The sequence below is a fragment of the Ursus americanus genome, chromosome 10 (genome assembly GCF_024610735.1).
Source record: "Ursus americanus isolate L20-20 chromosome 10, mUrsAme1.1.p, whole genome shotgun sequence".
NCBI classification, from domain to species: Eukaryota; Metazoa; Chordata; class Mammalia; order Carnivora; family Ursidae; genus Ursus; species Ursus americanus.
In genome coordinates this window covers 72,480,962-72,508,507 of record NC_142136.1, presented here as the reverse complement: position 1 = coordinate 72,508,507, position 27,546 = coordinate 72,480,962, and the positions used below count along the sequence as shown (strand labels likewise).

The 27,546-nt window shown below is 35.5% G+C and overlaps 1 protein-coding gene across 1 annotated transcript in view; it reads right to left on the bottom strand.

The window, feature by feature from the left end:
- LOC123791812 (phospholipid-transporting ATPase IB-like) overlaps positions 1–27,546 on the bottom strand; it is a 189,411-nt gene that overhangs the window by 86,950 nt on the left and 74,915 nt on the right. The window contains exons 21-24 of the mRNA XM_087864917.1: positions 22,674–22,758; positions 21,059–21,198; positions 9,414–9,552; positions 3,208–3,272 (exon numbers count right to left, since the gene is read on the bottom strand). Coding sequence (XP_087721043.1) covers positions 3,208–3,272; positions 9,414–9,552; positions 21,059–21,198; positions 22,674–22,758 — 429 coding nt within the window. The remainder of the gene's footprint in view (positions 1–3,207; positions 3,273–9,413; positions 9,553–21,058; positions 21,199–22,673; positions 22,759–27,546) is intronic.

Genomic DNA, 27,546 nt, shown 5'->3' with positions numbered 1-27,546 from the left:
CAGGTCTAATAACAGATGACATTCAAACACTTGAAATTTGATTTCACATTGTGTAGGAACTATAATGTATTATATATATATATATATATCATATTAAACATTTCTACTTCTGCTTTTTCTACACAGTGGACTACATATCCCATCAATGATCTCAAGTGGCTGTAATTGTTTTGTTGCCCCCAAAATAATCTGACAAAATTGAAGTTTTCCTCCACTTTAATAATTCTACTCACATTTCATTTGTTTAGCGACCACAAAACTTGGTGATTTTCTAGTTAATATATTGTTTTCTATTTTACAGCTTCTTAGAACAAGTAAATGCTTGGAGCTAAAGATATTAGTTTAATATCTTATTTTTTTCTTCCACTCCTAAATTGTTTGCTTCTCTTTACCAGTCCTTCTGCTGCCAACGTTAATAGAAGTTAAAGGTAATCCAACATGGTTCACTCTAGAACATGAGTCATTTGGCAACATAAATTATGTAAAATTACATAAATTATGTAAAATCTTGCAGCACAACCTGCAGCACATTATATGGGGAAATTGCATTATATGCTTCATATGTAAAGTAATTCTATCAATAAGTAATGATTACTTAAGAATAATGAGTTTTGAAAATGACATAACTCAAAAGTTTACAGGAGCTTAAAACATAAGAGAAAATCTTAGAGAAACAATGTGTCAGGATCACTATGAAAATTACAATATGTAAGTGACATAGAGTTTTCCATAGTAAGCTTCAATAACAAGACTAGCTTCTGGAAAATTCTAACTCATTCATCTAATTACTTATGCAACTTCATTCCTCTCAAAAACTTGAATACTGTCCATTGTACAAACTTAAATTAAAGGTCAAAAGTTAGTCTAAGGCACTGAAATTTCAACAATGACATATAAAGAGCTTGGATTCACCACTGCCATCCTTATAGAAAAAAAGCTGAACAAAGTGAAAACCAACTTTTTTTGGACCCATCAGAGATAGGTGAGATCACATGACACACTGCCACCAGAAATCTGAAGAGACAAGTGAATACAGAGAATCACAGCTGAGCTCTGTTTAACTGGAGCGGAAGGTACTACTAAAGTCACAAACTGGTAGGAACTCTTAATTGGTAATTTTGAGGAATTGATGTAGGCTGAATATGGGTTACCACAAAAGTGAGAAACTCCTTGGGTTGCAATCTTGATGGGTGAAGACTCACATCTTTGTGGATTTACTTCTAGAAACCTCACCAGGTTCTCATGGTGAAAAGCCAAGAAAAATTCCTCTCGTGGTTCAGGCAGGAGGAGGGGGAAAGTGACCATTTTGATGTACGCCCAGAGCCTTCTCCATAATGAAAGCCTAGTCTCCAACATTAAAGACTTTACCAGAGTCTTATCCCGCCTAAAGAGAAGGGTGTTTACACAATTCTAGCCCCCTCTAACCTCCCTGTCTCGCAAGGGGTGAAAAATGTTAAGAAACACTTATGAAGACACCAGGGCACAGGCTCACTAAAAGACTGAGATTTAATCATAAGAACACTTCTCTTCCCACACACCTTACCACACACCAATGGGGCCCCAGTATAGTAACAGTGCATTGCACATGAAAGAACTGTGAGGCATGGATCTATTTGAGGAGTTCTTAGGGAAACCCAAAGACAACAAGAGGGAATAAATGAGGACACTAGAAAAATTTGGAGCTTCTCATGTGTATAGGAGCAGCAAACATTAAATACAGCCAGATTACCATAAAACTTCACGTTACAGGCCTTTACCAGGATTTCTCTTACCATATTCATCATGTCCAGCTTTCAACAAAAATTACAAGACATGCTAAAAGGCAAGAAAAAGCACTGTCTGAAGAGCTAAAGCAAGCATCGGAACCAGATTGAAAGATAACACAGATTTTTGAAGTATCGGACAGTGGATTTAAAATAAGCTATTATTAACATGTTAAGGACTCCAATGGACAAATAGACAACATAAAAGAACAAATGTGAAAGATAAGCATAGAGATGGAAACACTTAAGAAAGAATAAAAATGAAATGCTAGAAATTAAAAAAAAAAAAGCAACACTGTAACAGAAATGAAGAATGCCCTTATTGGGCCTAACAATAGACTTCACAAAGTCTAAAAAATTAATGAGCTTAAAGATATATCAACAGAAATTTCCCAAACTGAAATATAAAGGAAAAAAAAAGAATTAGAAAAAAAAACCAGAATGGAATATTCAAGAATGGTGGGACAATTTAAAAGGTCTAACATACAGCTAATTGGAATATCAGAAGGAGAAGAGAAAGAGAACAGAACAGAAAGAAAATTTTAAGTATGAATGATTAAGAATGTTCCCAAACTAATGGCAAACACATAACTACAGACCCACGAAACTTAGAAAACACCAAGCAGGATAAATATCAAAATATTTATATCTATTCATATCATATTCAAACCACAAAATCAAAGGCAAAGAAGAAATGTTGAAAGAAGCCGAAGGGAAGAATAAAGTAAGAAATAGCAAGCTTCTCATCAGAAACCATAAAGCTGAGAAAAAAGTGTTGAAGGAAGACCTAGAATTCTATATCCAGTGTTAATTATCCTTCAAATGTGAAAAAGAAATAAAGATTTTTCTCAGACAAAAACTGAGGAAATTCAATGCCGGCTGATCTGCCCCATAAGAAGTATTTTTAAAGTTTTTCATGGAGAAAAAAATAGGATATGCGTTGGAAACTCAGAACTACATTTTAAAAAAGAAGACCGAAAAGGAATAGATGCAATCTATTTAAATTTTTTTAATGATAAGAAAATTACACAGTAAAAAAATATTTAACAGAAAATAAATGGCTGTAGCCATTTTAATATTTAAGGGCAAGGAAGTTCAATATTAGATCACAAAATTCTTTCATTCCTTCAATGTAAATGCCACCTATCTAGTTAAACTTTTGATAAAGACTGCTATTTGCACATATTCTCTCTCTCTCTCTCTCTCTCTCTCTCTTTGCATTTTTAAAATTAATGATCTGAGTGCTGGATTCGGTATGATGCCAGAAGCAGGGGTGATAAAGGACTAGCCTAAGACTGAGGCAAGAAGTGAGGACCAGAGGTAATGTTCTAATGGACTGGAGTGGGAGTTCAAGGTAACTTATGTAGATTTTAAGGTGTGCGGGAACACTCAAGTAACAAGTTGGTTACACTCATATTAAATCAAATTTTTAAAAATCACTTACCTCAAATGAGTTTGCATTCAATTGAATACGAGGCATGTGAGCTGCTATCAGTTTACAGGAATATGCTACCAAGAGAGAAATAAAGATGTCACATATTTGAAGACTCAATGTCTTCTGTGAGTTCATTTTTTAAAATAAGAAATCTATTTATATTCTTTCTTCATCATACTCTCTGCTTTATGACTAGGTCAAAGCCTAGTAGGTCATCACAAATACTGAGCAGCAGGTTGTAGATGGAAAAAATTGAAACCCTGGTTCATTTTAATCTTAATTGGCAACCTAAATAGAAATGGCTGGGAAGGTGCATATAACTAATGGCTAAATCTGTACTTTTAAGTGTCTGTGGATTTTTATTTTTATTATGTTTATATGACGTGAGATTTAGTTCATGCTTTATAACAATTCCAAGTCCTGAGGAAGCCAAGTGCTGTCATATCAAGCTCTTATATCAACAGTATTATGCCTACTGTACTAACAAAATCCTAGGTATGATTAAAGGAGATGAATTCACCCAATGCTTATAATAATGTTCAATGTGATGATCAAGTTAGACACCTCAGAGAGCATTCTCCAATTTGAAAACTTTAAGTCATTCTTATTTTAGAAATTAGACCGAGAATATTTTTGTAAATACGGGACTAGCCTACAAGGGCCTGAATACAAAATCACTTCTGTATCTACAAGAATGAAACTATCTCTGAGATAGATGAACGCTTATCAAAAAAGTTTGAGTCTTTGTGAAAGCAGTCATTTTAAAGTTCTATGAAGCTGAGGAAACATCCACTAAGAGATGGTCCAAAAAGTCACTTTCTTTTCCTCCTATGGGCTCAATGGGGCACAGTTTGAAAGCTGCTGGATAAATGAAAGGAATTAACCCTGCTGTGAAAATAATAGGAAGCAGTGATTTGACTGCAAGAAGAGAGCCCTGCAAATGTTGAGTGAGTTAGGACAGTATTTCTCTTCCATCTTATAGGTTCACTTATTGTCCCTGAGAACTAATGGTTGTCCTAAGGAGATGGCTTGGGTGTTTAACTCAGCATCTATCCACAAGTCCAGGAGCCCTCCCACTCTCCACAGTACTAGTTCATCCTCTCCTCTCCTACCCCAGCCTTTGTCTCGGCAAAACGGAAGTATGGGATCCCTTGTTCAAAAACAGGTGGTGGGGGGGAGGAGGGAATGCCATTATAGATTCTAAAACAAAGTTTCTCTCTGAAAATATTTTATACTTATAAAATGTAACAAGGGTAATTGTGATAGACAAAAAACAACATAAACTTACAAGTTGCAAAAAATATATAGTTTTGGTGCTATAATCTTATACAATGTAATAAAAATAAAACTTTATTAATGTGATACCTTGTTTGATCATAAGATTTTTCTGTCTTACATTTCTGCAAATTCATTTATTCAACCATCAAAACTTATACTTTTAGCAACTTTATTTTCAAACAATATATGTAGTTGAAAGCAATGTTGGTCACTCTTGGAAAATGTAAGATTGTCAGTAATTTTTGGCCATTTTTAATTTTGAACATGATCTTTCTGATGTAACTATTACTAGAGCTATTAAGGTTTTTTTATAGGCTGTGAAGACACTGATGAATTTATGATATATTATCTTAAAAATTAAATTTTTGTACATTTGTAACTTATGGAACAGATTTTCTTAAACTGTTCATATAAATCAGGTTCATGTAAATTGGAATTTAATTTAAATATAAATTTATACAATATCATCATTATACAATTATACAATATCAATATCAAAAAAGTAGCTTCATGGTTTTTATTTAATTCAAAATGCCTATTTACGTATTCTATTGCAGTCTATCCAATTACAGAAGACAATCATTTTTAAATGGTCTTCTTCATCAATTATTGGTTCATCTGATGCTTCCTATGCAAAGAGTGTTTTTATTTCCCCCACAGAATGTAATATTTTAAATTCAATTTCTATTTCAAAGCCTGTGGATATTTGTTTAGCCTTATTACAGAGGTTTTTCAAAACCAGAGATTCTAAACTTTTCAAAAGATTTTAAAGATTTCCTGGTATGTTTTATTGCAATGTTCACATGTCCACTTTTATTTTGTAATAAGTTACTGACAAAGTTAACTGTCTAATGCTGGCTGTTTCTGTACCAGCACCCAGGTTGGAGAGTTAATACTTGTGCTAGACACACAAAAGCCAGCCCACAGTGGGTTCTGGTTCTGCCCCCATGAGGAACCTTCCTTTCTCCTGAAGTTGTTGCTGCTGCTGGCTCTATATAGACAAAGGCTAAAAGTCTCCATATATTGTGATGAAAATTCAATCAGTATGCAAGCACTGAGTGCTTACCCAGCATTATGTTGGGTGCAAAGGAAGATTTACAACAGGTATATGATAAGCCTCTTAAAACCTAGGGAATCAAAGCTAATGCAAAAGAGAAATAAAACCCAGCAAAATATAAAAAGTGGAATATAATAGTATAAAAGCTGCTGAGTCAAGAAGCAGCAGATCATGTTGAATCGTGTTACCAGAAAGTTTTCAGAAGTTAATAGAACTAGTAGTCTTAGAAAATAGGCAAAAATACGACAGCAGTCCTTATAGTCACTTGTGGCTACTGTCAAAAACCAATCTTGACCTACTGATTCCTAAAAGTTACCCTCCTGGCAGATCCTTAGTCAAATTTTGTTTGTAACCAGAATCAAGCCTATGGCTAGTCTTTTAACTGCAAAAACATTAGCCAACTTGAGCTCCATGAGCGCTGATGGTAATTAGAACTGTCACAATGTTCATAAAGGCTGCAGCCAACATTTTCAAAGCCCTCACTGTGCCCAATACTTGAGAAAGAACTTTACATACACGTTTCACTTAACCATCACAATCACCAGAGTTATCATGGTTATCTCATTTTATTAATGAGAAAACCGAGGGTTAGAAAAGCCTACAAAAGCATAAGCTCATAAATACAGAGGCAGAAGATTCAGGCTCAAAACTGGGTCCTTGTAACTCTCAAGTTTGATTTTCAACCATTATGCTGTACATTCTCTCCCAAAGATGTAAAGATGTCAACTCTCAGACACAGCTCAATGTTTTTATTTTTGAATCCATTCCCCAGCCATTCAAACCTTGAAAGTAACATGAGAGCTCTCTAACCAAAGGCTATTGCTTTTCTTGGAAAATCTAGAGCTCAGAAAGCCTCTAAGAAACAAATTATGTCAGCATGGTCTTTGGTTTATACTAAGTTCGTGGACTCCATCTTTTAGCTGGTCTCTGCAGGCATAGCCTCTAAGGGATGGTAATAAAATTTACGCTGGGACCCAGTACTCAAAAGAGGTCAGGGGGCTGTAGGGTGCTTTCAGCCAACAGACATGTTTGCTTTGCCCTTACAAAGTTTTAGACATTTGCATCAACATCTATGCAGGATATTTATATCACAGACAGAATTCCCAATTGTCTTTTAAAAACTAAAAACCTAGGTCACCTGGGACTCAATCGGTTAAACGTCTGACTCTCGATTTCCATTCAGGTCATGATATCAGGGTTGTGAGATCAAGCCCCACCTTAGGCTCCATGCCCAACCCAGAGCCTGTTTAGGATTCTCTCTCTCCCTCTCTTTCTGCCCCACCAACCCCTAAAAAAATTTTTTTAATTAAAAAAAAAAAACCTGTGCCAATAGCAGACACTCATTTCCAAATGGCAAGGATGCAGTGGCTGCCCCTTCAAGGGCCAGCACTCCCCATGTGGACACTGCCCTTCACTCTCATCCTGCCTAGTTCTTCCAGATGTTTGCAAGCCCTGCTTTAAGAAACTGGAGAGATTGTTTCCTTCCTTCCTTCAATTCCACCACAATTACTAAATGTTTTTTTTTTAATGAGTGCAAGTCAATATAGCAGTTATCTAAGAATCCAGTTATTCTCATCAAAGAATCCTTCAAATGAATTATAGACTTCTAACAAAAATAAGTCTCATTCAATAAGGATAAAAATTCCCAACAATGGCTGTGTTTCATCTAGGTTGGGTTTCAGTCCTGAGATGAGCAGACAGTCGAAGGCTTAGGAAAAAAAACAATCCTCAGGTTGTGGGTCTGGAAAAAGTGATTGGGTGCAATTTAGGAAGGTGATGAGAGAGTGATCGTCCTCCTTTGTGGTGCTGTGTCCGCTGAGCTCCTTCACAGGATAGACACTGAGGATATACACTAAGTTGCCGTGGTCGCTGAGTTCATGATCATCAAGAAACACAGCAAGTCACACTAAAGCCAAAATATGGGATGCTGACAAAAGGAGAGCATACGCATGGTATGTTCTCAAAAATTTTCCAGGTGGATAAATGAGTGACTACATCATGGTTGGACTTCTTTGGTGAGTCCTTAATAATTACGCTAATATCTAACACTCATGAAGGACTTGTAAGTGATTCACACCAAGCTAAGTTCTTCAGATGGATTACCTCAAGGTGGCCTCACAAAAATGCTATGAAGTTAAAACTATTACTATCCCCATTTTGCAGACAAGAAAATTGATGTTTAGAGCGGTTAAGTAGACCCTTGAAAAATAGCCAACCCTTCACTGACTCCGTGTTCTCTTCCAGTTACACCCTATTTCTCTGCTCCTCTTCACAGCAAAACTCTGAAAGACTCATCTGTACTCACCACACCCTCATCAGCGAGGGCTGACAGATCAACCTACCAAATGAACCCCAATGTTAGTCCCTCTCTCACACTCCCCATCACGTCCTAGTACAAGTCACCATTGTCTCTTTTCGAGACTTTTATGAAGGCTTCCTCCCTGATCACCTGAATTCCATTCAGCCCAGTCTCCATACAAGAGCCAACAGATATTTTTAAAACATAAATTAGATCATATTACTCTCCTGCTTAAAACCATATACATTTCTTATTGTGGCCTAACAAGCTCTCATTTCCTATTTTCTATGCTTTGCTTCCTGTACCCCAACCACTCTGGCCTTTCATTTGTTCCTCAAATATGCATATCCCTACACCAGGGCCAATGTGCTCACTATACTCTTTGCCTAGAACACTTGTCCCAGAGATCGTCCCAATGCTTGCTCCCACTTTCCATTTGGGGCTCGCTTCAAAAGTCACCTTCTTTATAGGTGTTCTGTTTGATTACCTTGTCTACCTCTTGCTATGCCTTCCTATGTTTTTATTCTTAGCACTGACTTCAATATTACAAAACACAGTGACTTGCTTATTAATTTTATCTTTTCTACTTGGATATAAGTTTCATGAGGAAAGAGACTATTACTTAGGTTTTCATTCCCAGTTCCTAGATTTTCCTGGTACCTAGCAAGTGTTCAATATTCATTAAATGAATGAATGTAGAATAAACAAATGAGTGGGGACAACATTTAAAGGTGGCAACTGGCACATACAGACTCATTTTATCATACATGTTAATCTAACTGGAGCTGGCTACCATGATTATGAAAAACATAATAATTTCAATTCCTTCTCACTATCAAAATTTGAATATTTGCAGCTAACAATTGATTTTGCGACTTCTATTCTGCACATCTCAACCCTAAGATACAATCATGCAGTAAAGGGGGAAAAAAGGCAAAAAAATAAAAGTGACATTGGAACTTGAGAAAAAAAAAACAATTGTTTTTCTCCCTCTCTATGACTTCCCATTCAGTTCCCCCCCCCCCATGAGAGACTCTTAACTGTGGGAAACAAACCAAGGATTGCTGAAGGGGAAGAGGGTGGGGGGATGAGGTAATTGGGTGACATGATGAGCACTGGGTGTTATATGCAACTGATAAATTATTGAACACTACACCTGAAACTGGTGATGTACTACAAGTTGGCTAATTGAATTTAAATTAAAAAAAGAAAAAAAAAAACAATTGAATATTCTCACTAATAATCAAAATGTTAATGAATAAACATGCATAATACAAAGATAAGTATATACATTACAGGGAAAACATGCCATAACTTCAAATTCAAAGGAAAGGAAAAAGAAACTACCTATTACTCATGTAAACATTCCGCAGTCTATATCTCAACAATGTGAAAGAGACAGACTCTTTGCTTTGCTTAGTTTGTTCAAATTTTCTACCATGTGATGGCAAGGTTCCATTGCACTCCATTTACCCAAAAGCATATAAAACAATTACTTGAAGGAAGTTCATTCATTCTTGGTATTAGGATATATTTAGAATACGTGTCCAACCAGATTTTCTAAAATTTTATATCCATTACCTATGTTAATTGCAGTTTCTTGTTTATCTCCTGTCAAGACCCATATTCTTATGTTTGCTTTCAGTAAAGTTGTTATCGTTTCTGGAACACGTGCTTGAAGGCGATCTTCAATGGCTGTGGCTCCAAGAAGCAGAAATTTCTAGAAGTGTTTTTGGAAGAGATATTTTTTATTACTGGTTAAGATAAAAAACACTCAGCCATCAAAAAGAACGATTTCTCAACATTCGCTGCAACATGGACGGGACTGGAGGAGATAATGATAAGCGAAATAAGTCAAGCAGAGAAAGACAATTATCATATGGTTTCACTCATTTATAGAACATAAGAAGTAGGAAGATGGGTAGGAGAAGAAAGGGAAGAAGAAAGGGGGGGTAAACAGAAGGGGAAATGAACCATGAGAGACTATGGACTCTGGGAAACAAACTGAGGGCTTCAGAGGGGAGGGGGGTGGGGTAATGGGATAGGCCGGTGATGGGTATTAAGGAGGGCACGTATTGCACGATGCACTGGGTGTTATACTCAAGTAATGAATCATGGAACTTTACATCAAAAACTGGGGATGTACTGTATGGTGACAGATTATAATAAAAAATATTATTATTAATTAAAAAAAGATAAAAAAACACTTTAATATGGAATAAAGAGGGAAAATTTTGACAAATGATATGCAGTCTATTTATTATGTGAAGTTCCATACATGTCACACACACACACACACACACTTTTTTTCTAGTCTCTTCTACTGGTCTATTTGTCCCTATTTTGCTACAGCATGAGGCAGTGTAGCATGATAGTTGAAAAGTATAGGCTCATGGGGGCACCTGGGTGGTTCAGTTGATTAAGTGTTTGCTTTCTGCCCAGGTTTTGATTTCAAGGTCCTGGGATCCAGCCCTGCGTCAGGCTCCCTGCTCAGTGGGGAGTATGCTTCTCCCTCTTCCTCTCCCTTTGCCCCTCCCCCCTGCTTGTTCTCTCTCTCTCTCTCTCTCAAATAAATAAATAAAATCTTTTAAAAAACAAGAATATCTAGCAGATTATAATTAGGCAATTAGATCTAGAGAGGTAAGTCCTCTTCCTTTATTATTCTTCAAAAAGTATCATGATAATTCTCAGCCTCCTCCTACTTCTGTATGAATTTTAGAACGAACTGCTTAAGTTCTGTAAAAATCTTGTTGGGAATTGTATACATTTCCTTTATTATTCCCTGTATTACACTGAATTTATAAATGACTTTGAGGAGAACTGCCACATTTATTATACTGGGGTTTTCTATATATTGTATACACCTATCCACTTATGTAAGTCTTCACAAAAAATTTCAGATTTTCTCCATAAATTTCTTAGCACCAGATAGTTTATAGTTTTTGTTCCTACAGTGAGTTTTTTCCCTATCACTGTAGAGATTCAAGCAGGAGCTCTATGGTAGATAAAGAGGTTTATATAAAGCATAAGGTGTTTCCCAGAAGCCAGAACAACCTAAACATTCAAGGGTTTTTTACAGTGCTATTAGTTGTTAAAATGAAATTAAGATAAAAAGCTGATTCTGTGCTGATAATTAGTATTGAAATAATTTATTTGAGATACTATCATATATAAACTATAAATTAAATTTTAAGCATAAAATTTTTAGTCTTCTCAATGACCAGCTGAATTTTTAAGTGCTAAATATTCAAGTATATCAACCCTATGAGACATTCTTTATTTTCATTATTCTATTTTTGGGCCATTTCTACTATAATACTTTCATGATATTTCTGTATTAAAACTTTGTATTTTAATGCAAAATTTCCCAAAACTAAAAAACACCATTTTCAGTAATGATTTATGTTTCTAGGTATGAAATATGGATTTTTAAAGGAATGCTTTAAACATTTTCATGATAAAAACACACAGCTAACTAGGAACAAAAGGGATCCCTTCCTGATTATGGCAAGGGGAGGGAGAAAGTAAACATTTTTAAATACTCCCAGATTATTCTGCTCTCCTCACAAAGGCCTGTATTCAAAGGAAATTATCTTATCAGAGGCTGATCAGGTTGGGCTTATCAGAGACTGTCAGTCTAAGGGAGGAGAAATATTCATTTCCAGCCCCTTCTAATTTTTGACATGGGGGAAGACAAATACAGAACTCAGACTCACAGAAGATTGAGATCTAATCAAGGGATATAACACAGTTCTCCTCTCCCTCACTTTACCACATCAGTCTGTCTCTTGCATGAATATGAGGGATTGCTGATGAAAGAAGTGTAAGGCTCAGACCCTGTTTAAGAAGGAGTCTCTAGGGAAATCTGAAGACAACAGGAGATGAAAACAAGGACACTAGATGCAATTTTAGCCTCTAATGCCACAGCTACAGTGAACAATAAACACAGCCTAACTTCTAGTCAGAGAAACATGAAACCTCACCCAAAAGGCCTATTTGCCTCATTACTTTTATCCAATACATCATGTGTGGCTTTCAACAAAAATTTGTAGGGCAGCTCAAGACAAAAATCAGTCTGAATAGACAGAGCAAGCATCAGAATCAGACTCAGATATGACAGAAATTTGGGGATTACCAGACTAGAAATTTAAAATAACTATGATAATATACTAAAGATTCTAGTGGTAAAAGTAAATGACATGTTTACTTTTTACAGATGGTTAATGTAAGCAGACAGATAGAAACTCTAAGAAAGAATCAAAAGGAAATGTTAGCAATAAAAAACACTGTAACATACGTAAGGAATGCCTTTGATGGGCTTATCAGTTGTCTGAACACCACAAGAAAATAACTAGTGAACATGAAGATATGTCAATAAAAACTTCCCAAACTGAAAAACAAAGAGATAAAAGAATGAAAAAAATAAAATAAAATAAAATAAAATACCAAGAACTGTGCGGCAGTTATAAAAGGTATAACATACATGTCATAGGAATACCAGAAGTAGAAGAGAGAAAGGAACAGAAAATCCTTGAAATAATTATTGGTGAGAATTTTCCAATATTAATCACAGACATCAAACCTTAGACCCAGACCTCAGAAAACATGATTAACTGCAAAACTCTACACTGAGGCATTTCCTGTGCAAACTGTTTTCAAAAGAAAATCTTGAAAGAAGCCAGAGAGGATAAAAAAATTTTTTTTAATTTAAAAAACCTTACCTAAACAAGAATGAGGATCGTAACTACATTGGACTTCTCTTTCAAAACTATGAAAGCAAGAACAGAGTGGAGTGAAATACTTAAAGTGTTAAGAGGAAAAAACACCAAGCTAGAATTTTGTGTCCAGTGAAATTATTCTTCAAGTGTAAAGGAGAAATAAATGCTTTCTCAGACAAACAAAAATTGAGAAAGTTTGTTGCTCACACACCTGCCATAAAAGAAATATTAAAAGTTCTTCAGAGAGAAGTAAAATAATGTAGGTCAAAAACTCAGATATACGTAAAGAAAGGAATAACATTAAAGAAGGAATAAATAAAGATTAAATTATATCTTTTATTTTTCTTATGGACTTAACAGATATGGCTTTTTCAAAATATAATAGCAACAATGTATTAGGTGATTATGGTTTATGGACAAATGCAATGTATGACAGCAATATAAGATGTCAGAGGAAAGAATTGGAAATACTATTATAAGATACCTGTCCTACCCATGACATGGTATAGTGTTATGTGAAAGTGGACAATTTAGTTGTAAATGTAAATTGCAAACTCTAAGACAACCACTAAAAACATTTTTAAAAGAGGTATAATTGAAATGCTGAGAAGGGAGAGAAAGTAGATCAGTTAAAACCAGACAAGGCAGAAAAAAAAAAAAGGAGACAAAGAAAAAGCATAAGAAAGGGTAACAAATAGAAACCAGTTACAAATATGAAGGATATTAAACTAGTTAAGACTGTAAAAACGTGTAGTCTAAATATGCCAATTAAAAGACAGACACTGTATAAGTGAATTTTTAAAAGAAGACAACTCTATATTGTCTATAAGAAACACACATTAAAGATGAAGACACAGATAGATTAAAATAAAGGGATGGAGTTGGCTAATTGAATTTAAAATAAATAAAAATTAAAAAATAAGGGGATGCAGAAAGATACACATGCTAACATTAATATACTGGAGTAGCTATATTAATTTCAGACAAAACTGACCTCAGAATAAGGAAAATTATTAGGAATAAAAAAAGGCATTGCATAATAATAAAGGAGTCAGTTCTCTAAGAAGACATCATAATCCTCAGTGCACCTAACAACAGAGCATCAAAATATATTGGAAAAGAACTCATGGAACAGCAAAGAGAACTAGATGAATGTACTATTGTAGGGGGAGACTCCAATACTTCTCTGTCAATAATCAACAGATCCAACAGACAGAAAATCAGTAAGAATATAATTGAACAGAACAGAGTCACCAATGCATTGCATCTAACTGACATTGAGAGAATATTCGTTTAACAGCAGAATACACTTTCTTCTCAAGCTCAATGAAACACTCATCAAGATAGACCATGTTCTAGGCCATAAAGCATACACCTTAGCAAGTTTTTTGAAAAATAGAAATTGTAGAAGTATGCTATCAGACCACAGTGGAATTAAACTAGAAATCAGTAATAGAGAGATAGCTGAAAAGCCCAAAATATCTGGAGATTAAGCAAAAAGACTTCTAAAAAAAAACAAAAACAAAAACAAAAAACGACTCAAGAGAAATTTTAAAATTTGAACTATAATAAATTTGGGCAACTAATCTTTGATAAAGCAGGAAAAAACATCCGGTGGAAAAAAGACAGTCTCTTCAATAAATGGTGCTGGGAAAATTAGACAGCTACATGCAAAAGAATGAAACTTGAACACTCTCTCACACCATACACAAAAATAAACTCCAAATGGATGAAAGACCTTGATGAGAGACAGGAATCCATCAAAATCCTAGAGGAGAACATAGGCTGCAACCTATACGACATCGGCCAAAGCAACCTTTTTCATGACACATCTCCAAAGGCAAGAGAAACAAAAGATAAAATGAACTTGTGGGACTTCATCAAGATAAAAAGCTTCTGCACAGCCAAGGAAACAGTCAAAAAAACTAAGAGGCAGCCCACGGAATGGGAGAATATATTTGCAAATGATACTACAGATAAAAGACTGGTATCCAAGATCTACAAAGAACTTCTCAAAATCAACACACGAGAAACAAATAAACAAATCAAAAAATGGGCAGAAGATATGAACAGACACTTTTCCAATGAAGACATACAAATGGCTAACAGACACATGAAAAAATGTTCAAAATCATTAGCCATCAGGGAAATTCAAATCAAAACCACACTGAGATACCACCTTACGCCAGTTAGAATGGCAAAAATTGACAAGGCAAGAAACAACAATTGCTGAAGAGGATGTGGAGAAAGGGGATCCCTCCTACATTGTTGGTGGGAATGCAAGTTGGTACAGCCACTCTGGAAAACAGTGTGGAGGTCCCTTAAAAAGTTAAAAATTGAGCTACCGTATGACCCAGCCATTGCACTACTGGGTATTTACCCCAAAGACACAGACGTAGTGAAGAGAAGGGCCATATGCACCCCAATGTTCATAGCAGCATTGTCCACAATAGCTAAATCGTGGAAGGAACCGAGATGCCCTTCAACAGATGACTGGATTAAGAAGTTGTGGTCCATATATACAATGGAATATTACTCAGCTATCAGAAAGAACGAGTTCTCAACATTTGCTGCAACATGGACGGCACTGGAGGAGATAATGCTAAGTGAAAGAAGTCAAGCAGAGAAAGACAATTATCATATGATTTCTCTCATCTATGGAACATAAGAACTAGGAAGATCGGTACGGGAAGAAAGGGATAAAGAAAGGGGGGGTAATCAGAAGGGGGAATGAAGCATGAGAGACTATGGCCTCTGAGAAACAAACTGAGGTCCTCAGAGGGGAGGGGGGCGGGGGAATGGGATAGACCGGTGATGGGTAGTAAGGAGGGCACGTACTGCATGGTGCACTGGGTGTTATACGCAACTAATGAATCACCGAACTTTACATCGGAAACCGGGGATGTACTGTATGGTGACTAACATAATATAATAAAATTTTTTTAATAAAAATAAAATAAAATAATAATGCAACTTACCAAAATTTGTGAGAATCTAACACTTACAAAGTTTCAAAGTTTTTTAAAAACCCTCAGCAAATGTAGAACAGGGGGAGACTTCTCCAACTTGATAAAGAACATCTACTAAAAACCAATAGCTAACATACTTAATGGTGAGAAACTAGAGAATTTCCCTCCTTAAGACAGGGAACAAGGTAAGGAAGTCCCTCTTCCCACTCCTATTCAACATCATACTGGAAGTTCTGGTTAGTACAATAAAATAAGGAAATAAAAGGTAAAAGGATTCGAAAGGAAGAAAAATGCCTTTGTTTGCACACATCATGACTGTTTACATATAAAATTTTAAGGAATTGACAAATGGAACTAACAAGTGATTATAGCAATGTTATAGGATATGTGGTTAATACACAAAAGTCAATGAACTATTGGAACCTGAATTTAAAAAAATAATACCATTTACTTTAACATCAAAAAGGGATATATAAGTATAAATTTAACAAAATATTTACAAGATACGTATGCAGAAAACTACAAAACTCTGATGAAAGAAATCAGAGAAGACCAAAATGAATGGGGAGATATATCATGTTCATGGATAGGAAGACTCAAGACCCAGTATTGCTAAGACATTAGTCTTACCAATCATGGAAAGTTATTTTGTGGATATCAACAAACTGATTTCTAAAGTTTTTATTGAAAGGCAAAAGACCAAATTAGCCAAGAAAATACTGACATGACATACTAGAAAAGGTAAAACTATAGAGACAGTAAAAAAAGATCAGTGGTTGCCAGGGGTTCAGGAGGAAAGAAGGAAGAATGAATAGGTGAGCACAGGGGATTTTTAGGGCAGTGAAAATATTCTCTATGATACTGCAGTAGTGGATAGGACACGCATTTGTCAAGACCCATAGAACTATACAAGAGTGAACCTTATTGGAAGCCATGGAGTTTAGTTAATAATAATGTATCAACATTGGCTCATCAGTTATAACAAATATACCACACTAATGCAAGATGTTAATCATAGCAGAAATTGTGCAAGGAGAAGAGAGAAAGTATATGTGAACTATCTATTCTTTTTTGGCTCCTTTTTTTTCTGAAAACCTAAAACTACTCTAAAACTCTAAAAAAAAATGAGCCATCAAGTTATTAAAAGGCATGAAGGAATTTAAATGCATACTCCTAAGCGAAAGCAGCCAATCTGAAAAGGCTACACACTTATGATTACAGCTCTATGACATACTAGAAAAGGTAAAACTATAGAGACAGTAAAAAAAAAGATCAGTGGTTGCCAGGGGTTCAGGAGGAAAGAAGGAAGAATGAATAGGTGAGCACAGGGGATTTTTAGGGCAGTGAAAATATTCTCTATGATACTGCAGTAGTGGATGGGACACGCATTTGTCAAGACCCATAGAACTATACAAGAGTGAACCTTATTGGAAGCCATGGAGTTTAGTTAATAATAATGTATCGACATTGGCTCATCAGTTATAACAAATATACCACACTAATGCAAGATGTTAATCATAGCAGAAATTGTGCAAGGGGAAGAGAGAAAGTATATGTGAACTATCTATTCTTTTTTGGCTCCTTTTTTCCCTGAAAACCTAAAACTACTCTAAAACTCTAAAAAATATATATATATTAATTAATAAATGGCCAAAGGATTTGAATAGACACTTCTCCAAAAGAAGATATACAAATAATAAAAAAAAAACATGAAAAGATGCTCAATATCATTAATCATTAAAGAAACACAAATTGAAATCACAATGAGATATTGCTTCATACCCACGAGGGTGGTTATAATAAGTTACAGATGGTAACAAGTGTTGGCAAGGATGTGAAAAAATTGGAACCCTCACACACTGGTGGTAGGAATGTAAAATGTGCAGCCACTTTGGAAAATTAGTCTGAGAGCTTCTCAAATGGTTACACAGAGTTGCCATTTGACCTAACAATTTCACTCCCAGGTATATTCATAAGATAAACTAAAGAATGTGTCCATGTGAAAACTTGTATGAATGCTTATGGAAGCATTATTCGCAAGAGCCAAGTGAAAACAACCCAAATGGCCTTCAACAGAAGAATGGATAAACAGTCAGATATCTATACAATGGAATATTATTTGACATTGAAAAGTAATGAAATACTGGTACATGTTACAATATGGATGAATCCTGAAAATGTTAAGCTAAGTGAAAGAAGCAAGTCACTAAAGACCACATAGTTTATTATTCTATTTATATGAAATATCCAGAGGAGGTGGATCTGTAGAGACTAAAAGTAAATTAGTGGCTGCAGAGGGCTGGGGGAGAGAAAAGGAGGGTAACAAAGAGTGAATACTAATGGATATGGGGCTTGGGAGAGTTATGTTGAAAATATTCTGTGTTCACTGTGGTGACAGTCTCACAGCTCTGTGAATATACTAAAAACTGTAGATTATATACTTTAAATGGGGGAATTGTATGGTATGTGAATTATATCTCAATACAGCTGTTGTATTAAGAAAAAAAAAGAAGGAATGCTTCAAAGTCTAATTCAATTAGCCAATATGTCAAATTTGTATTTTACCGATAGAGTGACCCTGGCAACATGAAAGTTAATTACTTTAGCAATTATGCTCTAAGTTGTGATGTACTTAATGACTATTGATACAAATGTAGACATTGTCTTTCTTACTCTTAGCCAACAGGAAAGAAATTTAAATCTTATGTGTCCAAAGGAAAAATATTCAAGAGGTGAAGACGTGCTACTGGCCTCAAGAGCTAGGAAGAAGGTCAGAAAATACCTCCTTATAACTGAAAACAAGTAGCATCATAACAACGTACATGGAATTATATTTAAGAATCAATTTCACAGAACTAGTTGACCCTGACAGATCTTTGGTGTCAGATTCCAACACTTACCTAAAAGTCTGCAGAGAACAGCCATATAACTGTGATTAATACAACATCAGCTAGAACTGTGGAAATTAACACAAGTCACAAGGCAGAAGATTAGATGTTCTGGTGGCTAATACAAAGTAAGAAAAATGACAATCAAAGGGCAACTGGAAGGACAAGTTTTTCTAGGTGGCATACAGTTGTTCCAAGCCCAGAAAACTAGAATTGATGACATAGACTTAAGAAAAAAAGAAAAGAAAAAAGTGAAGAATCAAAATTCTTTTATGCTATTACAGCTTTAAAGATGAAACTTTAAAAAAAAATCAAATTCCCTCTGATCAAAACCTATGTACACTTAACAGTCCTCTCATTTATCATTTGCCTCCCTAATGTGTCCATTTTTCATGAAGTACCCTTCAGTGGGGTACCTAGTTCCCAAGACAGGTCTCCCCTGACAGAGATGTAATGAATAGCAAGGTCTAGTCCCCAGCCCCACACAAATTCGGCCCACATGATTCAATACCCAGGAGCTCATTGCTCCTGGGTGAACTGGAAAACATTCTGTGGGGAAAGGGAAGGGATGGTAGTAAGACACAAATGAATATATTTGACAATTTTCAATGTGATGTTAGTGTCACAGAGCCTGTCATTTGCATAGGTGACTCAGGCTAAAGAGATATCCAGTCACACTAAACAGACATTGAGTATTTTGATGCCTGTAATTTTTTTTAAAGATTTTATTTATTTATTTGACAGAGATAGAGACAGGCAGCGAGAGAGGGAACACAAGCAGGGGGAGTGGGAGAGGAAGAAGCAGGCTCATAGCAGAAGAGCCTGATGTGGGGCTCGATCCCATAACGCCGGGATCACGCCCTGAGCCGAAGGCAGACGCTTAACTGCTGTGCCACCCAGGCGCCCCTGATGCCTGTAATTTTAACCTCACAGGCATGGAGAGAAAATTCAGTGTTTTGTTAAATAGTACAACAGTACTTTGTTAAAGTGTCTAAAACTGATTAGATTGCCATTCAGACCTTCCAAGCACTGTATGCTGCTCATTACTCACTCTGACTATACAGACAACTTTAAATGTAATGTGGCACTCACCTAGGTCAAAAACCACCAAGACCAGATAGGAAAAACATTTATTAGTGCCCTTTGAAGTTTAAGGAAAAGAATACCAAGCAATCAACATCAAGCCCTGCCAATTATACATAGTTATCTACCTCCCTTGGAAAACAGAGGAGTTTAAATATTCAACCTCAGTATGGTGACTAATTTAACAAAATAAAAATTATAAAATAAATAAATAAATACATAAATAAATAAATATTCAACCTCAATATTTCATTCATCTATTCAACTAATATTTGTTGAACACCGACTGTGTGCCAGGCACTGTATACATGCTGGAGACTAGCATTCAGCCAATTAATGAACCAGTCAGCTTAAGGCCATGCCACTCCCTGACCTTGCCACCCACCTCCCATGACTTGGCAAAGGCAAACTTCCTTACTCTTTGACTTCCTTTCCACCTATGACTTCCAGATTAAAACTTAAAACCAAAATATAAAATATATCAGTTTGATTGAAAAAGGACTGTATGATCTTTCAAGTTTCAGAGGCCAATTTCCTTTATTTATTCATTTATTTTTAAGATTTTATTTCAGAGAGAGAGAGCGTGACAGGGAAGTGGGGAGCAGAGGGAGAGGGCACAGTCAGCTCAGCGCTGAGCATGGAGCCTGATGTGGGGCTCGACCTTATGGTCCTGAGATCATGACCTGAGCCAAAACCAAGAGTTAGAAGCTTACCCTATGATCCAGCAATTGCACTACTGGGTATTTACCCAAAAGATACAGACATAGTGAAGAGAAGGGCCATATGCACCCAATGTTCATAGCAGCATTGTCCACAACAGCTAAATTGTGGAAGGAACCGAGATGCCCTTCAACAGACAAATGGATTAAGAAGATGTGGTCCATATATACAATGAAATATTACTCAGCCATCAGAAAGAATGATTACCCAACATTTGCAGCAACATGGATGGGACTGGAGGAGATTATGCTAAGTGAAATAAGTCAAGCAGAGAAAGAAAATTATCATATGGTTTCACTCATTTATGGAACAGAAGAAATAGGAAGATCGGTAGGAGAAGGAAGGGAAGAAGAAAGGGGGGGTAAACAGAAGGGGGAATGAACCATGAGAGACTATGGACTCTGAGAAACAAACTGAGAGCTTCAGAGGGGACGGGGGTGGGGGACTGGGATAGGCTGGCAATGGGTATTAAGGAGGGCACATATTGCATGGAGCACTGAGTGTTCTACGCAAATAAGGAATCATGGAACACTACATCGAAAACTAAGGATATACTGTATGGTGACTAACATAACATAATAAAAAATTATTTAAAAAATGAATGAAAAATAAAAGAGTAAATCCCCCTTTTAAAAAAAGGAAAAAAAAGAAGCTTAACCTAGTGAGCTACCCAGGCACCCCCAGAGGTCAGTTTTCAATTTCAATTTCTTCCATGAACCTGCCAGGAACATAAGGAAGAGGAAGGTTACATAAATCAGTTAGTCCTCTCCCTGTACTGTGTCAACATCAATAAGTATATGTTTTCACATATATAACTTGGCATGAAGAGTACATATTGGGTATGTTACCTTTTCAATATGATTATAACATTCTTCCAAACTCTGCATTCTGTCTTGGATAACTGTACTCGCTTTTTTATACTCCCTCAACCACTGCTGATAGTCTTTCTCAGTTAAATCTGCATAGGCAACACAGAGAGTTCTCAGCCCTGTAAGAAAGAATGGAATGTAAACTGATCAAGCCACCAGCAATCAGGGAGGAGTACAGAATTTGAAAACAAAATCAAAAAGTATTGTAGAGATCATGGGAATGTGAAGTCCTTCACACAGCCTTACCTGACCTGTCCCTGGCCACTTTGCTGGTCTTATTTCCACCCCCTCTTCATTGCTTACGGTCCTGACCCTGCTGATCCACTTGAACTTGTTCTGCTCTTGACCTGAAATACTTTCCCCTGGTGTTCTCCTTCTCTTCTTTCAATCTCTGCCTAACTCACCCTATAAAGATAGCACCCAATCATGCTTGTTCCCCTTATCCTATTTAATTTTTCTCCATAGCACTTATCACCCCCTGACATTATCTGTTATTGGCTAATTCCTTCAGGGTATGAGCTGTCTATGTTTTGTTCACTTCTGTCGTGGAAGCTTAGAACAGTGCATGGCACTCAATAAATACTCAATAACCATCTATTGAAGAAAGGAAAGAATGAATGAGGCTTTAGTTTTTCAGTTTCAAAGTAAGCCAAATAATCATTAAAATAACAGAAAATTAATGTAAGTCCTACTTTGCAAAGAAAAAGTTTTAGAAATTATATTGAACTCTAATCATTCAAATAGTTGAGGATCCCCTAGAAATTAACTCTCCACAGATAAGCTATAGAAGTTGTTATTCTGTTTTGAGCTCCATTACAATACAGTTTCTATATGCTTCTACCTGCCTACAGGTAACCTGCCTGCAGCTCACATATATTTTAAGATGGCAGCAAAAGGCCCAAAGAGCAACCTTGCAAAATATCCCACTTCCAGGCAAGACGCACATATCTGTAGGAAGCAGCAGCTTATAAACTAGAAGGACGAAGTGGGATACTGCTTCCGGGTATTATTAGCTTTACTTTTACATGATATTACACCTTGATTTTTTCAAAATTTCTATAAAGCTTTCAGTGAGTGCTGTTCTTATTCAAAACTCACCCATGGAATTATATTTCTTGAGATGGATGGCAAGTCAAAATCAGAAGGATAAGAAGAGAATGGCAAGAAAACATCAACTATGTCAGGTTTCTGAGTTATAGGCACAAAGTAATTCACTTCAAAATATACAACACATACTGGAAAAGCCTCTCTTTTTTTCTATTATGGGCCAAGTTCCTAGTACAACAAATAGAAACAGATAATGGATGTCTTTGAAGACACTGCTTTTGGAATAAAGGAAGAACTGCACAGTAAAAACATACTTTTCAATGTTTGCTGGTGGAGAGGGGAAGAAAGGAAAAATAATATCTTAACAGGGTGTGTTTGAGGAAACATTTAATTGTAAGCAAACAGAGGCCTTACAAAGTCACAATGGGTATGAGCTCCCTATGCCCACCTATAGGCCAAGCATCGGTGACATGCACTCAGGTTATAATTTCAATATTTAAGAATAGCATTTCAAAAAGAAACAAGATTCTGAACAATTTTCACTTACCTTCTTTGGCAAAATATTCCAGATGGCTTAACGTCTCCTTCTTAAAGCGAGAATTTTCTGAAAGTCTCTCATAAATCACTGTATCCTATTAAAAAAAAAAAGTTCTTGTGACCAACATCTTACCTAAGCCTGACAATCCAAACTCTAAATGCTGCATTACACATTATAATTTTAATGTTCTATCTAATAGATGTGAAGGAACTCCAGCAGCCCCCGGGAAGGCACAATTCCAAAAAAGGATACATTACATACAGAGGAACAAAGATAACAGATTTCTCACTGAGACCATGCAAGTGATAAGCCAGTGAAGCACAAGCTGAAAAAAAATTTTTTTTTAATTGTCAGCCTAGAATCCTATATTCAGCAAAAATTTATTTCAAAATGAAGGTGAGAGGAAATAAAATTCTTTTCAGACACAAACAGCCTGAAAAAACTTATCGCCAACAGATCCATCCTATAAGATATGGTAAAGGGAATCCATCTGACAGAAGGAGATTATAGCGAATGGAAATATGAGTCTGAAGAGCACTGAAAATTGTAATGACATGAGTCTGTGTGTGTGTGTGTGTGTGTGTGTGTGTACAAATATATATGGATATGGATATTTATACAGTATTTTTCTTGTTATATATTTTATTTAAAGGGGATAATTGCTTGAACAAACTAAACAATGTTGTGTGAAATTTGTAACATTGTAAAATTAAAATGTCTGACAAAAGCACAAAGATTGGGAGGAGAGAGACAGAAGTTCAGAATTGTAATTCTTTTACTACCCATGAGATAGCATATTATCACTTGAAAACAGAAAGTAATAAATTGAAGATGCCTACTATAAGACCTTAAACAACCATGAAAATTTTTTTAAAAAGGAAAGAAATTGGAATTAAAAAATACTCAAGTAATTCTTGAAATAAAGGAAAAAAGAACTGGGATAAATAAAAAATAAATTGCAGGACGATGTATTTCAACCTAGCTGTATCAATAAGCACATGTGTAAATGGTCTAAACATCCAGTTAAAAGGCAGAGATTTCCAGGATGGATACAAAACACACGAACCAACTACATGCTCCTAGAAGAATCACACTTCACATATAAAGACACAAATGGGTTAAAAAGGAAGAAAAAGATATACCCTACCCAAAACTAATCAAAAGTAGCCTGGAATGGCAATATTATAACCAGACAATAGAGATTGCAGAGTAAAGAAAATGGCCAGGGATAAGGAAAATCATTTTGGAATGACAGAAGGGTTGATTCATCAAGAGTAATTAGCAATTCTGAATGTTTATGCATCCAATAACGTAGTTTCAAAATAAAGCTAAAACTAATAGAAGGAAATGCAATGAAGTAAAAACCAACAGAACTTCAAGATGAAAATCACAAATCCACAGTGACAGTCAGGGATTTCAATAGCCCCCTCTCAATAATTGAAAGAACAAGTAGACAAAAAATCATGAGGGATATAGAAGATTCGAACAACACTATCAATCAATTTGACTTAACTGATAGTTATAAACTACTTTGCCAGAAAACAGCAGAATACTCGGGTTTTTTAGGTGCATGCAAAACATTTAACATTAGATAAGTCACAATGTGAGCCATAAAACAACTCTCAATAAAATTAAAAGGATTCAAGTCATATAAATTATGTTCTCTAATAATATGGAATTATGTTATAAATCAATTAAAGGAATATTTCTGCAAAATTCCTAAATATTTTTAAACAACCCACTTCAAAATAACCCATGAGTCAAAGAGGAAATCAAAAGAAAACTTAGATTAGAATATTTTGAACTGAATGAAGATGAAAATGCAGAACATTGATATTTGTGACATGCTGCTAAAGCAATGATTTGGAGGATATTTATAGCACTAAACATTTTTTAAAAAAGAAAGGTCTCAAATCAAGTTCTGCCTTAAGAAGCTAGAAAAAGAAGTGCAAATCAAACCGCAAGTGGGCAAAAGAATGGGAATAATAAAGAGTAGAGGGGCGCCTGGGTGGCACAGCGGTTAAGCGTCTGCCTTCGGCTCAGGGCGTGATCCTAGTGTTATGGGATCGAGCCCCACATCAGGCTCCTCTGCTATGAGCCTGCTTCTTCCTCTCCCACTCCCCCTGCTTGTGTTCCCTCTCTCGCTGGCTGTCTCTATGTCTGTCAAATAAATAAATAAAATCTTTAAAAAATAAAAAAAATAAAAAAAAATAAAGAGTAGAAATAATGAACAGAAAACAGAAACATTCAAGAAAAATCAAATCTGAAAACAGTTTCTTCAGGAAGAGCAATAAAACCAATAACTGAAAAAATAAATAAATAAAACCAATAACTGTCTAGCTAGCCTACCCTCAGGTCAAGATGACTTTCTGGTAAATTCTAGCAAACATTTAAAGAACAAACAATATCAATTCTACACACACTTTTCCGGAAAACTGAAGAGGAAAGAGTACTCCCTGATAATTTTACAGGGTCAGCATTAAAAATCAAAGACATTACAAGAAAAGAAAATTAAAAATCACTATCCCTTTTGAAAGTAGATGCAAAAATTCTAAATAAAACTTTAGGAAAGTGAATCCAACTATACATTAAAAGTATAATATATCATAACCAAATGGGGCTTATCTCAGGAATATGTTTAACATTAAAAAACCAATTCAATGTAATTTACCATATTAACAGGCTACCAAAAAATCATCTTAGTATCTCAATCAAGGCAAGAAAACTATTTGACAAAATTTAACACCCATTACTGATTTTTTAAAATCTCAGCAAACTAGGAATGGGAAGAAATGTCCTTAATATGATAAAAAAGCATCTACAAAAAAAGTGTAAAACTCATATGGAAATGCAAAGTTTCCAGAACATTCAAAACAACTTTGAAAAAGAACAAAGTTGGAGAATTAATGATATCTGATTTTAAGACTTATTATAAAGTGATATAATCAAGACACTGTGGTATTGGTATAAAGATAACAGAACAATGAGAGAAAACAAAAAGTCCAGAAATAGACCACATTACATACGAACAGTTCATTTTTGACAAAAGTGCAAAGGCAATTCAGTGAAGAACAAATAAACAGGTGCTGGAAAATTAGATATTCATTTAATGTAAAAAGTGAACTTCTAGTAATGTCTCACACCGTATCCAAAAATCCCTCAAGATGGATCCCAGAAGTAAATGTAAAACCTAAAACTATAAAAGGAAGAGAAAACAGGAGGAAATCTTTGTGATCTTGAATTAGGCGAAGATTTGTTAGCTAGGACACTAAAAGCATGATCCATAAAGGAACAAACTGTTAAACTGGACTTCAACAAAATTAGAAATTTCTGTTCTTCAGAGACACTGTTAAGAGAATGAAAAGATAGGCCACAGATATTCACAGATCATGTATCTCATAAGGGACTTTTATCCAAAAGTTAACAAAGAACTCTCAAAACTCAACACAAAGAAACACAAACAGTTATAAAAACAGGGCCAAATATTTAAACAGACATTTCACCAAAGAAAATAAGTGGATGCTGCTCAGAAAAGAGTTACTATAACAGGTCAGAGAAAGCTATCCTTAGAAAGACCTGCTTACAAGGTTGGCTCTTGGCTGGCCTCTAAGGGACTTGGCTGGTATTCAATTCTCTGAGCTGATATAAACTTTCCCTGTGTGACGCCCATGGGAAGGCTGCACATGGATTCCTCCAGGCTCTGCCTGTGTCTTTTTCCCTTATAATCTTGTCGTGTATCCTTGCTACATTACTATAATACATCTTCGCCATGCATATAATCATGACTCCTTTTAGAGACCCACTAAAAACATATGGGTAGTCTTGGGAACCCCCAACACAGATGGCAAATAAGCACATGAAAAGATGCTCACTATCATTAGTGATGCATGGACATGTAAATTAAAATCGCAATGAGATACACACCTATAAGAATGGCTAAAATTAAAGAGACTAACCATGCCAAGTGTTGGTGACGATTGCTGGTAGGAATGTGACCACAGTTCGGTGGTTTCTTAAAAAGTTAAAATACACCTACCATTGATCTAGCCATTTTACTGCTAGATATTTACCAAAAAGAAATGAAACTATATGTCCATACAAGGACTTGTATGCAAATGTTTATAGGAACATTGTTTGTGGTAGACAACACTGCAAACAAAAAGTCCATTAACAGGTTATGGATATATCCATACAATAGAATACCACTCAGCAATATGAAGAAATGAACTATTTTTATGAGCTAAAACATGAATGAATTTTAAAATAATTATGAGTAAATGAAGCCAAAGAGCTATATATGCCATCTGACTTTATATAAAATTTAGTAAATGCAAATGAATCTATAGTGACAAAAAGCAGATTTCTGTCAAAACTTATCAAAATGTACACTTTAAATATGTGCAGTTTATTTTATGTCACTTTTACCTGAATAAAGCTGTTTTTCTTTTAAGTGCCTATGGCTGTGAACAAATACATTAAGTGCTTAAAAAAAAGATTTTACAGAGGTAAAGCCATTTTCTGAGATTCATCAAAACTAAGCACTTTGGATGGAAACTGGGATCAAAATTCCTGCTATAAACCCTTAGCCTCGACGATCTGATCATTAGTTCTCAGCAGAGCACTGACTGACAACAAATTTTTCACTGACATTAAAACTTAATAAACACTCTGGTGTGAAACCATCATAAATTTCAAAGGGCTTGACTGTTAGGGAAGCTTTGCTTCAGACTACTCTGTTTCAGATTTGGATAATGCTATCAACAACCAATAGCAACAGCAGACACAAAGTAACACATTTTAAAATACTGTGAAGTTGCAAAAGGCTTCCTACAAGTTGTTGAAACAGAGGGAAGGAGTTAATATGAATAATGAATCCCTATAC